At 42.7% G+C, this 15,979-nt stretch overlaps 1 protein-coding gene across 7 annotated transcripts in view; it reads right to left on the reverse strand.

Moving 5' to 3' along the window:
- The window catches only part of LOC133932614 (receptor-type tyrosine-protein phosphatase mu-like), a 72,390-nt gene that overhangs the window by 9,444 nt on the left and 46,967 nt on the right, over nucleotides 1-15,979 (reverse strand). For 4 of the 7 annotated variants that reach the window (XM_062379376.1, XM_062379375.1, XM_062379373.1 and 1 more), the window contains 4 exons: nucleotides 11,574-11,692; nucleotides 10,133-10,207; nucleotides 8,962-8,988; nucleotides 5,726-5,916 (listed from right to left, as the gene is read on the reverse strand). In XM_062379376.1, coding sequence (XP_062235360.1) covers nucleotides 5,726-5,916; nucleotides 8,962-8,988; nucleotides 10,133-10,207; nucleotides 11,574-11,692 — 412 coding nt within the window. The remainder of the gene's footprint in view (nucleotides 1-5,725; nucleotides 5,917-8,961; nucleotides 8,989-10,132; nucleotides 10,208-11,573; nucleotides 11,693-15,979) is intronic. The other 3 variants (XM_062379377.1, XM_062379374.1, XM_062379372.1) reach the window with 1 other exon arrangement.

Consider the following 15,979-nt stretch of genomic DNA (forward strand, 5'->3'; position numbering starts at 1 on the left):
GAGACGATGAGACAGAGAGACGATGAGACAGACAGACGATGAGACAAAGAGACGATGAGACAGAGAGACAAAGAGACGATGAGACAGAGAGACGATGAGACAGACAGACGATGAGACAAAGAGACGATGAGACAGAGAGACAAAGAGACGATGAGACGATGAGACAGAGAGACGATGAGACAGAGAGACGATGAGACAGAGAGACGATGAGACAAAGAGACGATGAGACAGAGAGACAATGAGACAGACAGACGATGAGACAAAGAGACGATGAGACAGAGAGACAAAGAGACAAAGAGACGATGAGACAGAGAGACGATGAGACAGACAGACGATGAGACAAAGAGACGATGAGACAGAGAGACAATGAGACAGACAGACGATGAGACAAAGAGACGATGAGACAGAGAGACAAAGAGACGATGAGACGATGAGACAGAGAGACGATGAGACAGACAGACGATGAGACAAAGAGACGATGAGACAGAGAGACAAAGAGACGATGAGACGATGAGACAGAGAGACGATGAGACAGAGAGACGATGAGACGATGAGACGATGAGACAGAGAGACGATGAGACAGACAGACGATGAGACAAAGAGACGATGAGACAGAGAGACAATGAGACAGACAGACGATGAGACAAAGAGACGATGAGACAGAGAGACAAAGAGACGATGAGACGATGAGACAGAGAGACGATGAGACAGAGAGACGATGAGACAGAGAGACGATGAGACAGAGAGACGATGAGACAAACAGACGATGAGACGATAAGACAGAGAGACGATGAGACAGACAGACGATGAGACAAAGAGACGATGAGACGATGAGACGATGAGACAGAGAGACAATGAGACAGAGAGACAAAGAGACGATGAGACGATGAGACAGAGAGACGATGAGACAAAGAGACGATGAGACAGAGAGACATGGAGTCGACTTGATGAATGATCCAGAGTGGGTTTGATTTCTCTCCCTGAACAAACATTCATGGCTTTATGGTCACAGCAGATGATTATGTCCAATTATGAGATGGAGCAGAGACGTCTGAGCTCCCACTGACGATAACCAGAACCAGATGATAACCAGAACTAGATGATAACCTGAACCAGATGATAACCTGAACCAGATGATAACCAGAACCAGATGATAACCAGAACCAGATGATAACCTGAACCAGATGATAACCAGAACCAGATGATAACCTGAACCAGATGATAACCAGAACCAGATGATAACCAGAACCAGATGATAACCTGAACCAGATGATAACCAGAACCAGATGATAACCAGAACCAGATGATAACCTGAACCAGATGATAACCAGAACCAGATGATAACCAGAACCAGATGATAACCTGAACCAGATGATAACCAGAACCAGATGATAACCTGAACCAGATGATAACCTGAACCAGATGATAACCAGAACCAGATGATAACCTGAACCAGATGATAACCTGAACCAGATGATAACCAGAACCAGATGATAACCTGAACCAGATGATAACCAGAACCAGATGATAACCAGAACCAGATGATAACCAGAACCAGATGATAACCTGAACCAGATGATAACCTGAAACAGATGATAACGCGAACCAGATGATAACCTGAACCAGATGATAACCAGAACCAGATGATAACCAGAACCAGATGATAACCTGAACCAGATGATAACCTGAACCAGATGATAATCAGAACCAGATGATAACCAGAACCAGATGATAACCAGAACCAGATGATAACCAGAACCAGATGATCACCTGAACCAGATGATAACCAGAACCAGATGATAACCAGAACCAGATGATAACCTGAACCAGATGATAACCAGAACCAGATGATAACCAGAACCAGATGATAACCTGAACCAGATGATAACCTGAACCAGATGATAACCAGAACCAGATGATAACCAGAACCAGATGATAACCTGAACCAGATGATAACCAGAACCAGATGATAACCTGAACCAGATGATAACCAGAACCAGATGATAACCTGAACCAGATGATAACCTGAACCAGATGATAACCTGAACCAGATGATAACCTGAACCAGATGATAACCTGAACCAGATGATAATCAGAACCAGACGATAACCTGAACCAGACGATAACCTGAATCAGATGATAACCAGAACCAGATGATAACCAGAACCAGATGATAACCTGAACCAGATGATAACCAGAACCAGATGATAACCTGAACCAGATGATAACCTGAACCAGATGATAACCAGAACCAGATGATAACCAGAACCAGATGATAACCTGAACCAGATGATAATCAGAACCAGACGATAACCTGAACCAGATGATAACCTGAATCAGATGATAACCAGAACCAGATGATAACCAGAACCAGATGATAACCTGAACCAGATGATAATCAGAACCAGATGATAACCTGAACCAGATGATAATCAGAACCAGATGATAACCTGAACCAGATGATAATCAGAACCAGATGATAACCTGAACCAGATGATAACCAGAACCAGATGATAACCTGAACCAGATGATAACCTGAACCAGATGATAACCAGAACCAGATGATAACCTGAACCAGATGATAACCTGAACCAGATGATAATCAGATGATAACCGACAGGATTAATCCACCTGGATTGGATTAAATCTTGATCAGATCCTAAAAACGGGTATTTCAAAGCAAATCTGATCCTGAAGATTCAGATTCAGATTTGGCAATCCAATCCTGCCTTTGATCCGGATTAAAAGCTGCTGTTGAGTATTTCAAAACTTAAGTGGGAAATCTGGATCAGTTTGATCCTAAAAATCAGGATCACCCTGATCCCACCTCAGAGGTGGATTTGAGGGAGATTACATGTTAAGATTTGAACAGTTGAAGTGTAACTGCTCCCAAAGTTCTTTGTTTAATACAACTAAGCTTCACTGCTGTTTGATCAATGTTTATTTCCTTTTCACGTTCCTTTTTTTTTTCTGCAAACATGCACGCTGTTCACTGCAATGCTTTAACAAATCGGCGTCAGAAGTGCAACACAGAATAAACATTACACTACTGCGTGTAAGTGACATTACAAACTCCAATTAACAAGGAATTATGATTCTTTCATCTTTGTGCTGATTTACATAATTGGTTAACTCAATATAATGATTGCCTTTCATCGAGTCTGAGGACGCATCAACACTGGCTTAGATTATACTTTAATTCAGAGACAATAGTTGAGCTAGCTTCTCCTTTTTCTGTAAAATGTTGGCTCCATTTCCTGTTTCCTGTCTGTGATCCAGGGGGCGGGACGGATTTGGACATCCCAATCTGCCGGTATCAGGATCACTCTGATCCAATCCAGCAAAGTTTTGAAATACCGGGATAGATCAGGTTGATCCGTGGCTGAGGACAGGGGGATTTGGTTATCCGGATCATTCTGATCTGGATTACAAGTTTTGAAATACCGGCCCCAGATGATAACCAGAGATTCATTCACATTGAAACACGTCTGCTCTCTAAATGAAAACAGACAAACTGGACATTCTTCTGTCGCACACTTTGATCCTCAGCAGGTTTCATACGCCGCTCATTAAACTGCCTGCAGCCTGTGTGTGTCTGTGTGTGTGTGTGTGAGTGACAGCAGTCTAACAGCTCCAGACATCCATTAAACCACACACAAACACACACACACTCAGTTTGAAATGATTGACAGCAGGGAACTAAGGGAGGGAAAAAATAAAAAATAATTGAAATAATGACTGCTGACTGTGACGGTGTGTGTGTATGTGTGTGTGTGTGTCTGTTTGTGTGTTTGTGAATCACAGACTGTAATTAAAGATCGACAAAATGACAAAAAAGTGAAACCATAGGTCTATATCGCCCCCTGGTGGCTGGCTACAGTATAGATCATAACTCTCCTCCATGTTAGCAGATGGGGCCAAACAAAAAAATCAAAGTAGACGTTAAACGTTTTTGTGTCTCTGATGTTTGTTCAAGTGTTTCTCATCAGTTTGGCTTGAATCAGTTATTTGAGGATATGAAATGTGTTTACAGTCTGTGTGTGTGTCTGTGTGTGTGTAGTGTCTTACCTCGTTGAGCTGTCCAGTCACATTAGTTATTAAAGGAGCAGCATGAGGGATCAGAGACAACAGTCAGTACACACTAAACGTTACACAGCTCTCATCCCTCCATCAGCAGGGGACACACTCATGTGTCCTTGTGTACTGTTGTTGTTGTTGTTTGTTTCACAATGTACTGTTCTGCAGACAAATTGTCCTACGGGACAATAAAGTATATTTGATTTGATTTGTTTCTAATTAATATTCATTCTGTTCAAATCATTGATGATCAATTATCAATCTTCCTGATCTGAGCTGCTCACAAAACAATAAGGACCCGGATTCAACGAGTTATCAGAACAAAGTGTGAGTCTGACCACATGTCGTTATGGATCAGAAAGAGGATCAAAGGTCACATGAGCAAGATGATAACATTCAACTCTTTAAATAAAAAATAAAACGTCTTTAAAAAGTATCAATAATTCATCTTGTTTTATAAAAACTACTGCGTGTCCTCACAACTACAGAAAGACAAACATGTGTGTTAGTGAGAGTGTGTGCTCAGTATGTTTAATGGATTAGCCCTGAGGGCAGACACACACACACACACACACACACACACACACTCACCAGCAGACACACACACACACAGAGACACACACACAAACAGACACACACACACACACACAGGACACACACACCCACACAGAGACACACAGAGACACACACACACACACACACAGAGAGACACACACACACACACATACACACGCACACACAGACACACAGACACACACACACACAGACACACAGACACACACACACACAGACACACAGACACACAGACACACAGACACACACACACACACAGAAACACACACACCCACAGAGACACACACACCCACACAGAGACACACAGAGACACACAAAGACACACACACAGCCACAGACACAAACAGACACAAACAGACTCACACAGACAGGCACAGACACATACAGACACACACAGACACACACAGAAACATCAAGACACACACACACACACACACACACACAGGCACAAACAGTCTCACACAGACACACACCGACACACAAACAGATACATTAGAGATCTTCCTCCGAGCTAATGGGCCAAAACAGTGAATGTTGTGTGTATGTGTGTTTGTGTGTGTGTGTGTGTCGTGGGTGTGTGTACAGGTAAGTACAATCCATTAGTAACTTTCTTGTGATGACAATGGGTAAACGTGAAGCACACACACACACACACACACACACAGACACTGGTATGTTTATTTTTTGAAATATTATCTGATTCATATTTTGATGAGTTTGATGGATCCCTGGTGAAGTGATGACATCATTATACTAAACTTTCATTGATTCAACAATAACTTGAGTAAGATGTGGGGTTGCCATGGCAACCACCTCCAACAGAGACACACTTTGTTTGTTGTTTATACAATAACACTGATCACAGGCAATGCATGGCAACTATCTCCAGTGTGAGTTGTGTATCGATGACTTTGTGGTTTAATGAAACAAGTTTTCCTTAAATAAAAAAGTAAATCTGTCACCCCCTCAATTAAAAACCATAAAACGCTGAAATGTTTAAACGTAAACGTGTTGTGTGTCTGTGTGGTGCGGTGTTGTGTGTCTGTGCGGTGTTGTGTGTCTGTGTGGCGCTCACCTCGTACTCCTCCTTGAAGCCGTACCCCTCAGCGCACTTCATCTGGGTGATGTGCTGCAGCAGGTCGGCCACTCGGATGGCCGGGTGCAGCTGCCCCGTCTGGTAGGGCGGAGCCTCGCGCTCGGACTCTCTCTGTTTGTAGTGGGACTGGACCAGGCTGCTGGTTTCACTGGTCATCGTGTGACTGTCATCTGGGGAGGGGGGGGGGGGGGGGGGCAGAGGAGATGGACTCAGATTAAAGCTGAACGATAACTCGAATGTTGTCACATGACATCACATGGTGGTTCTGACTGGACCAGCCTGAAGCCGGTCAGAGTCGCTCGGATCAACGTGATAATAACCAGCTGATTAAAATCACATATTGTTTTTAAAGTCTGCTGTTACAAACTGTTGACGCTGACCTCTGACCTCTGAGCAGCCTCTGTCTGACCTATGTGTATTAAACGTTCATCAAAGTTATTACAGATTAAAGCTGAAGCAGATTCATGTGGGATGTGAAACGTTGACATTCACATGAGCTCCTGAGACGGACTGAGAGAATAATCTGATTGGTTCCAGAGGAGGTCATGTGACACCTGCTCAGATTACAAAGAAAGTTTCCACGATAATTAAATAAAAAGATCGTCACTGTTTTCTTACAACGCGTTAGCATGTTAGCAGATTAGCATGTGTAACGTAAGATCTCATCTGATTCGTGGAAAACAAAAAAGAAACAAATCCTGATTCATAACTACCATGTTGTTACCACAGCAACACACATAAATGGCACAAACATCACATGACGTCAAATCACATGACTGGGGAGAGGATGGTGATTGGTGGTTGTGGCTTTTCACACTGCTGCTGAAACTATTGACCACAAATCAATAATCTGTCCTCAACCCTGATTTATTATAAGAGACTAGGTCCTGGTCTAGAGCCAGTACTGGACTGATCAAGTACTGTTGAGTACTGGCTGAGTACTGCATCCTGATCCAGTACAGGACTTATTGAAAATTGGTGAATATTGGTGAGTACTGGTTGAGTACTGGTCCAGATCCAGTACCGGACTGATTGAGTATTGGTGAGTACTGGTTGAGTAACTGGTCCGGTTGAGGTCCAGGTTCTTGGAGCTGCAGTGTGAAAAGAGCAGAGTTCAGAGTCCTGGAACAGAACATACCGGTTTCTATCGACCAATGAGAACCGCCCAGGACTCTGACAGGAACATTTCAACAAGTCGGCAGATACACCTTCCACTACGCTCTCTATCTCTGTTCTTATTGGCTCGCCTGTGGGCTGACTGACCAATCAGAAACTCAAACAGCCCAACCAATCAGGAGATGGGCGATGTGGTGATTTATGATTGGATAGATGACAGAACCACTACAACAAAAATAGCAACCAATCAGAGAAGGAGAGATGGACAGAGCTGAAACCTGACTGGTCTGCAGTGAAATGGTGGGAGGAGTTGGGGATTGAGATGTCACAATTCACAAAAAAAAATGTATCACAGCGGGTGGTGGGTGTGGCTTAATGTGCAGCAGGGACCCCCCCAACATGAGCCCCCCCCCCCTTAGCCCCAAATGTAACCACTTACCATTAATGGGCACTTTACACAGAAAGATACAAGAGAAGAAGAAGAGAGAGGAGACAGGGTATAAGCAACAACTTTAGCTTTAGCCTGGCTGACCTAGTGCTAACACACAGCTAGCATGAATTAAACAGTAACCTTGCTCCTAGCAGTATAGCAGCTATTTATGAGAGATAGCCACTAGCAACAAGTGCCTCTGCTGACCTGGCTAACCTGTGCTAACAGACGGACCTATAGCCTGGGCTAGCGTCAGACCCTGAAGCCTGAGGAGAGAGAAGAAACAGGAATTTATCGAACAGTTTTCTTTGAGCTTTTCCCTTCAACAGTGAACTGACCTAGCCGACCCGTTAGCACCCGAGTTTAGCCTCAACTGGACGAGCAGAGATGTGATTAAAAGGTCACGGCTGCAAAGTGAGATTTGAAATTTGTAGTTTTTACTCCGAGGAAAAACAGAGACTGAGAGCGTGAGGGTTGTTATGTTCAGGATGTTGAGTCTCGGTGCAGATTAGCTTCACTGGGTTGAGTCAAATAATCGTGTCATTAATATGAATATAAATTGTTGTAATAAAATGAAACAGGTTGTGGATTCGGTTCAGTCTGAGGTTTGATGTAAACTGGTTCAGGACAGAACCTGGTTTCAGTTTAACTGGTAAAGTCATCGTGTCACGTTCACTTTACATGTTTGAACCAAAACCACCATCATTTAAAAAAAGCTAGTTAGCATTAATTCATTAGCTTTAGCTGCTAAAACTTACATTTTCACATTGACTTTGAAAATGTCATTATATGGATTAAAAACAATTAACGCAGAATTACATTTCTCAGTTTTTTCTGTCACAAACTTAAATACATTTAATTCAGCCTGTAATATATTATCATTTATATTATATATAATCTTATTTTATATCATGTTATTCACAAAGTGCTGATCTTTGCTCCTAACACAGTATGAACTCTTTACGCTGAGGATTATTGTTTATTTGATTTGTTTCTTGCTCATAAAATAAAATCCAAAAATGAATCCAGACGTGGAGATTTGGACCGACAGCTACCCCCCCCCCCCGACTGACTCCTTTTATTCTTTTCTCATTTCTCTACTGTTGCCCCCCCCGTCCACGTGGCCGTGTTGTGTCCATGCAGAGGTTGGAGGTCAGAGACAGACGTGACGTCAACACAACACGCAGGGATGTTGTGGATGCAGGGATGGAGTGAAGCCCACCGTCGTTTCAAGAAATTAAAAGTAAATAACAAAAATAAAAATAAGAGGCTGAAGTTATTTCCCTTAAACAATCTAACGTTTCCAAACGAGAAGCAAATCAATAAATTAATTGATTAATACAAGATTCTAAATAAAAACAAAAAAAATAAAAGTAAAGTAATAGAAAATAAAAACAATCAAAAGTTGTTTATACAAAAAAAGCCCCAAAAACTAAATGAAATTAATGTTAAATAAGAATAAGAACAAAAAGCAGCTGAACGAGAAGCAAGCAGGGATGGATGGAAGCCAGAATATCACTCTCTCTTTCTCTCTCTTCTCATTCTCTCCATCCTCATCTCTGCCCTTTCACCTGTCTCTCTCTTCTCTGTCTGGCCTGTCTGTCTCTATGTCGACCTGTGCAGGTACGATTGTCTGTCCTACAGAGGAAAGAAAGGAAAAGTGTCTCACCCAGAATGGCCGTCGGTACGAAGGGATCTGCCGTCAGGACACGTCAGCAGCAGACAGACAGGTAGACAGACAGGTAGACACAGACAGATGGAGAGAGACAGATGGAGAGAGACAGGTGGACACAGACAGATGGAGAGACAGGTAGACAGACAGGTAGACAGACAGGTAGACAGACAGGTGGACAGACAGGTAGACAGACAGGTAGACACAGACAGATGGAGAGAGACAGATGGAGAGAGACAGGTGGACACAGACAAATGGAGAGACAGGTAGACAGACAGGTGGACAGACAGGTAGACAGACAGGTGGACAGACAGGTGGACAGACAGGTAGACAGACAGGTGGACAGACAGGTAGACAGACAGGTAGACAGACAGGTGGACACAGACAGGTAGACACAGACAGGTTTACAGACAGGTAGACACAGACAGGTGGACACAGACGGGTTTACAGACAGGTAGACACAGACAGGTGGACACAGACAGGTGGACACAGACAGGTGGACACAGACAGGTAGAAAGACAGGTAGACACAGACAGGTTTACAGACAGGTAGACACAGACAGGTGGACACAGACAGGTAGACACAGACAGGTAGACACCGAAAGGTGGACAGACAGGACAGAGGGAAAAGAAGAGAAAAGAAGAAGAAGGAGACGTCAGCTCTCTACATCTGAAGTCTGCAGTGTTGGGCGCACAGAGGACGAGTGAGGCCAGGTGAGGACAGGGTTAGAGGACAGTGCACCCACCTCGGCCCAGCTCTGGCCCAGTGCTGGTAGCTGGAGTCAGACCAGTGTAGCGACTGACCAGCTGGGAAGTGGAGTCACAGCTTCTGACAGAATGATGTGTCTTCAAAGCACCAACACATCAGCTGAACCATGAGAGACAAACAACCGCCATCCTGTGGTTGTTTGTCTCCACCAATCACAGCAGTTGCTGTCTCTTCACAAGTTCCTGACCTATTACAGTCTGAATAAAACAGGTCACAGCGACCTTTGACCTTTGACCACCGAAATTCCCTCAATGTGCTCCTAAGATACCTTGATTACAAGGACAGGGTGGACAACCTGAAAACATAACCCCTCTGGCCACTAGGTGTCGCAAACGCAGAGACATAACCCCATGTTCACCCTGAGTCAGACTTTCAAAATAAAAGCAGCTGCAGCAGTTACCTGGGTAGTAGGAGTTGGGGACGGAGGTGCTGATGGTATTTGACTTCAGGGTGAAGGAGGACGGAGACGAAACAGCTGTAAACAACAAACACATCAGAACCTTCCTTTGAATTCTTAAATCCATTTATCAATATATTTATTAAATCTATTAATTTTATTAATTATGGAGACTGTCATTAAAAACAATGAGAAAAAAAGGTTTTTCTTTTTCATAAACGATGATGAGTGTTCATCTCTCTTAAACCTGGGATGAACATGCAGGGAGATAAAGGAGAAGATGGAGGAGAAGGTGCTGCAGGAGCTGAGAGAAGGTGACTGCCTGAGGGAAGGTCGACTCCTCCGTCCTCTCCTCCTCCACCATCCCTCCATCAGCTCTCTGCCCTCCGGCTGTCTCTCTGACAGTCCGTCACTCCGTGATAAAAGAGTGGCCCATCCCTCCTCCAGTCACTCGTCCCTTCATCACTCCATCTCTCTCACTTTGAATATCAACGTCTGAACGTGGAGGAGGGGTTTATCATGTATCACTGTTTACAGACAGACATGTTCACAGACAGACAGACAGGTTCACAGACAGTTTCACCTGTCTGTCTCTTCACCTGTCTGTCTGTCTGTGAAGCTGTCTGTGTCTTTGTGTGTTGGACAGGAGGACGTCTCTTTTCGTCTTTCTTTCTCTTTCTTTCTTTGTCTCAGAAATCCTGATTTTTATATTGTTGTTTTTCTTTTGTCTCATTGTTCTTTTCTTTTGTCCTGATTCTTTTGGAGTTCTCTTCTTCTCGATCTGTTTCTCTTCTTTTCTCTCGCTCATCGTCTTTTGTTGTTTTCTTTCAACTCAGTTTCATCATTTTGGTTTGAACCTCATCTCATCTGACTTCATTTCTTTCCTCTTGGATCTAATCAGCTTCTCTTGTTTCATTCTGTCTCTTTTCTTCTTCTTATTTAATCTCGTCTCACTTAAGCTGCTGGAAACTAAAGGCTTTCAACTTTTTTTTAAACGTCTGAGGCCACAGACATAATAAATAATAAATAAACAGAAACCACTCACTGAATGGGACTGTGGAACTCTCGCGTGATTAAACGTGACTTCAGAAGAAAAACAAACATGGAGGAGGAGCCATGTCATGTGAAAAAAACAAGATGGATGAAGTCATGGCTCAGAAGGCAAATGTTGCTGAGTTGAAAGTTTGTTGTTTTTATGCTTTACAAATACGCATCATCCGGCTGGTGACGCCCAGGCAGCTCTCTCTCATTGGCTGGTGATGAGGATCGGCACAGAGTGACCTGGTATCGGCCTTGAGGTCATCGGACACATGTAAGCTCGGCCCGATTCCCCTCCAGTGCGCAGCGGCATTTAACAAACTACATTCCAGGTTTTTGTGTAGTTAATGTTTGTTTTTGAGTGTGTGATGAGTATATTTCATGTGTATTTGATGTGTGTACTCACTGCGTCCATTCAGTGTGTGTGAGTGTGTGTCCACCATGGTTGTGTGTTGGGAGTTGTTGACCATTAGAGTCATTTCCTGTCTGGAGCTCAGAGTTTCCTTCCTCTTCTTCGCCAACTTCCTGTCAAGACAAAGAAACACGACACAGTCAGACACCTGCAGGTCATCTCTGAAGAACCCGAGGAACCCGAGGATCCCTGAGGAACCCGAGGAACCCTAGGGCGTTAAGGTGGTATTATGGTTCAGTTGTGTGTTCATTTGTTAAGGTGATATTGTGGGTTTGGATATTGTAACCCTCAAGTGGACGCAGCCCTGGTGTCATGAACGTAGACGTTACTCTGACGTCCTTGTCGAGATAACGTGACCTGCTGGTCAGCGTCTTCTGATGTTTGAGTAAAGACTTGATGAGCTCTGGATTCAAGGTGGAATCACTGTCACACTCAACTGACACATGATTGATTTACAGTAACAACATCCATCACTGACTTTATATTTATAACAAAGGATAAACACACGTTTAATTAAACATATGAAATATATTGCACCTAATAAACACATGACCACATGTCTTATAGAAAACATCTCTTGTGTAACTGCACCATTTTAAACCACATCAACATCCTCTGTTTGTTCATCTCCCATCATGTCAATCCACACACACACACACATACACACACATACACATACACATACACATACACATACACATACACATACACACACACACACACACACACACTAAAAAACACTCAGTCGTTTGAAAGCCTTGATGTATTTTCTCTCTTTCTATTCCGAGTGTGTGAATAAAAAACATCCATTTGTCCGATTGCTCTCTCTCCCACACAGACACACACTCACAAACTGACACACAGACACACACTCACACACACACACACACACACAGTAGTAAGTTTAACCCTGACCTGAAAATGTAGAAGGAAAAAATATTTAAATATATAAAAACTGGCTTTTAAAGTTAAAAGTAAGATGTCAGTGAAAGCTGTTTGTGTTTGTGTGTGTATGTGTGTGTGTCGGGGGTTAAGATGGAGGACGGTGAAAGCGCCCTGAGGCGAGGCACTGCCCTCCTCCCCCTCATGTCTCCTCTTTCTTCTTCTGTGGTTTAGTCAGAGTAAAAACCTGCAGCGTTTCTTCTTCTCTGATTCAGACCTGAACACACACACACACATAGAGGCACACAGACACACACGCACACACTGCAACACCGTGAAAACCTGTGGACTCTTGGTTGCTACCACACATAATAATAAAACTGTTATACAACCACAGACACACACAAAATGTTTCAGTTTTTTTCAAATAAAATCAATAAAAGTGCTAACGTTTCCTTGTAACTTGATTAATTTCCCTGACGACCTCTGACCCCAAACAGAATCCTGACCTTTGACCCAACAACAAACAAAGAGAGAGAGAGAGTGGGAGGTGAGCTCGCTTTACCAAGAACATACTGCAGCAGTGGGTCTTATTTCTGTCTTCAATAGAAAGATAGATAGATTAATAGTGTGTGCGTGTGTGTGTGTCATGACATCATCAGTCAGGTGTCAGAGGTTGAGTGATTTATTAACACTTACCATGAACACACACACACACTGTAACACTGCGTGTCAAGGCTAATCTATACTAATCTAATGAGCGACAGGACAATGATGTCAGCAGTAATGGATGTCACAGTTTGTGTGTGTGTGTGTTTATGTGTGTGTGTATCTTCTCTCCTTGTAAGGCTCATTTGATCAGACAGGTTTATTACAGCCAGCTAATTCTATAAATCCTTCTTCACAGCACACACACAGCCACACACACACACACACACACAAACACACACACACACACACACACACACAGTGACCTGAGGAGGAGTGTGTGAGCATTTCCTGTCTCCAGGAAGAGGCGTCGTTTGAACCTGGAGGGAAAGTTGTTCTGTATTTATGGATCAAAACTGTCTTTTACTGTTTCTACTTTCTCCTGGAAACGAATCACTGAGAGAGAAGCTGAGGCTCAGACTAACATCCCAACTGATCCAGAGACTGATCCAGAGACTGATATCTAGAGACAGTATCTAGAGACTGATATCCAGAGACTGATATCCAGAGACTGATCCAGAGACTGATCCAGAGACTGATATCTAGAGACTGGTATCTAGAGACTGATATCCAGAGACTGATCCAGAGACTGATCCAGAGACTGATATCTAGAGACTGGTATCTAGAGACTGATATCCAGAGACTGATCCAGAGACTGATCCAGAGACTGATATCTAGAGACTGGTATCTAGAGATTGATATCTAGAGACTGATATCTAGAGACTAATATCTACTGACTGATCCAGAGAACGATATCTAGAGTCTGGTATCTAGAGACTGGTATCTAGAGACTGTTATCTAGAGAGACTAATATCTAGAGACTGATATCCAGAGACAAATATCCAGAGACTTATATCTAGAGACTGATCCAGAGACTGATATCCAGACACAAATATCCAAAGACTGATATCCAGAGACTGATGTCCAGAGACTGGTATCTAGAGACTGATATCTAGAGACTGATCCAGAAAATGATATCCAGAGACAAATATCCAGAGACAGATATCCAGAGACTGATATCTAGAGACTGATATCTAGAGACCGGTCCGGAGACTGATCCAGAGACTGATATCTAGAGACTGATATCTAGAGACTGGTATCTAGAGACTAATATCTAGAGACTGATCCAGAGACTGATATCCAGAGACTGATATCTAGAGACTAATATCTACTGACTGATTCAGAGACTGATATCCAGAGACAAATATCCAGAGACTGATATCTAGAGAATGATCGAGAGATTGATATACAGAGACAAATATCCAGAGACTGATATCTAGAGACAAATATCCAGAGACTGATCCAAAGACTGATATATAGAGACTGGTCCAGAGACTGGTATCCAGAGACTGATATACAGAGACAAATATCCAGAGACTGATATCCAGAGACAAATATCCAGAGACTGATATCTAGAGACTGATCCAGAGACTGATATACAGAGACAAATATCCAGAGACTGATATCCAGAGACAAATATCCAGAGACTGATCCAGAGACTGATATCTAGAGACTGATATCCAGAGACAAATATCCAGAGACTGATCCAGAGACTGATATCTAGAGACTGATATATAGAGACTGGTCCAGAGACTGGTATCCAGAGACTGATACCCAGAGACAAACGTCCAGAGATTGATATCTAGAGACTAATATCTACTGACTGATCCAGAGACTGATATCCAGAGACAAATATCCAGAGATTGATATCTAGAGAATGTATCCAGAGACTGATATCCAGAGAGTAATATCTAGAGACTGATATCAAGAGACTTATATTCAGAGACTCATATCTTGAGACTGATCCAGTTACTGATATCCAGAGACAAATATCAAGAGTCTGATATCTAGAGACTAATATCTACTGTCTTATCCAGAGATTGATATCTAGAGAATGATCAAGAGACTGATATCTAGAGACTAATATCTAGAGACTGATCCAGATACTGATATCCAGAGACAAATATCAAGAGTCTGATATCCAGAGACTGATACCCGAGACAAATATCCAGAGATTGATATCTAGAGAATGATCAAGAGACTGATATCTAGAGACTAATATCTAGAGACTGATCCAGATACTGATATACAGAGACAAATATCAAGAGTCTGATATCCAGAGACTGATATCCAGAGTCTGATATCCAGAGACTGATACCCGAGACAAATATCCAGAGACTGATAACTAGAGACTAATATCTACTGACTGATCCAGAGACTGATATCCAGAGACAAATATCCAGAGACTGGTATCTAGAGAATGATCAAGAGATTGATATACAGAGACAAATATCCAGAGACTGATATACAGAGACAAATATCCAGAGACTGATCCAGAGACTGATAACTAGAGACTGATATCTAGAGACTGGTCCAGAGACTGGTATCCAGAGACTGATATCCAGAGAGTAATATCTAGAGACTGATATCAAGAGACTTATATTCAGAGACTCATATCTCGAGACTGATCCAGAGACTGATATACAGAGACAAATATCCAGAGACTGATATCCAGAGACAAATATCCAGAGACTGATCCAGAGACTGATATCTAGAGACTGATATATAGAGACTGATCCAGAGACTGATATACAGAGACAAATATCCAGAGACTGATATGTAAAGACTGTTAAGGAACGGGCATAAGGTCTCAGAGTCCAGACCAACACCAAGAAGACTTACACGCTGTTGTGAGAGAGCAGAACAAAACCCTGACCAAGTTTTAAAGACCAGAAGATTAGGGTCTGGATTAGAGGTTGAGAGTCAGGAACAGTGGTATAGGTTCTGGATCAGAGGTTTAGGGTCTGGAA

Source organism: Platichthys flesus, chromosome 21 (genome assembly GCF_949316205.1).
Source record: "Platichthys flesus chromosome 21, fPlaFle2.1, whole genome shotgun sequence".
Taxonomy (NCBI): domain Eukaryota; kingdom Metazoa; phylum Chordata; class Actinopteri; order Pleuronectiformes; family Pleuronectidae; genus Platichthys; species Platichthys flesus.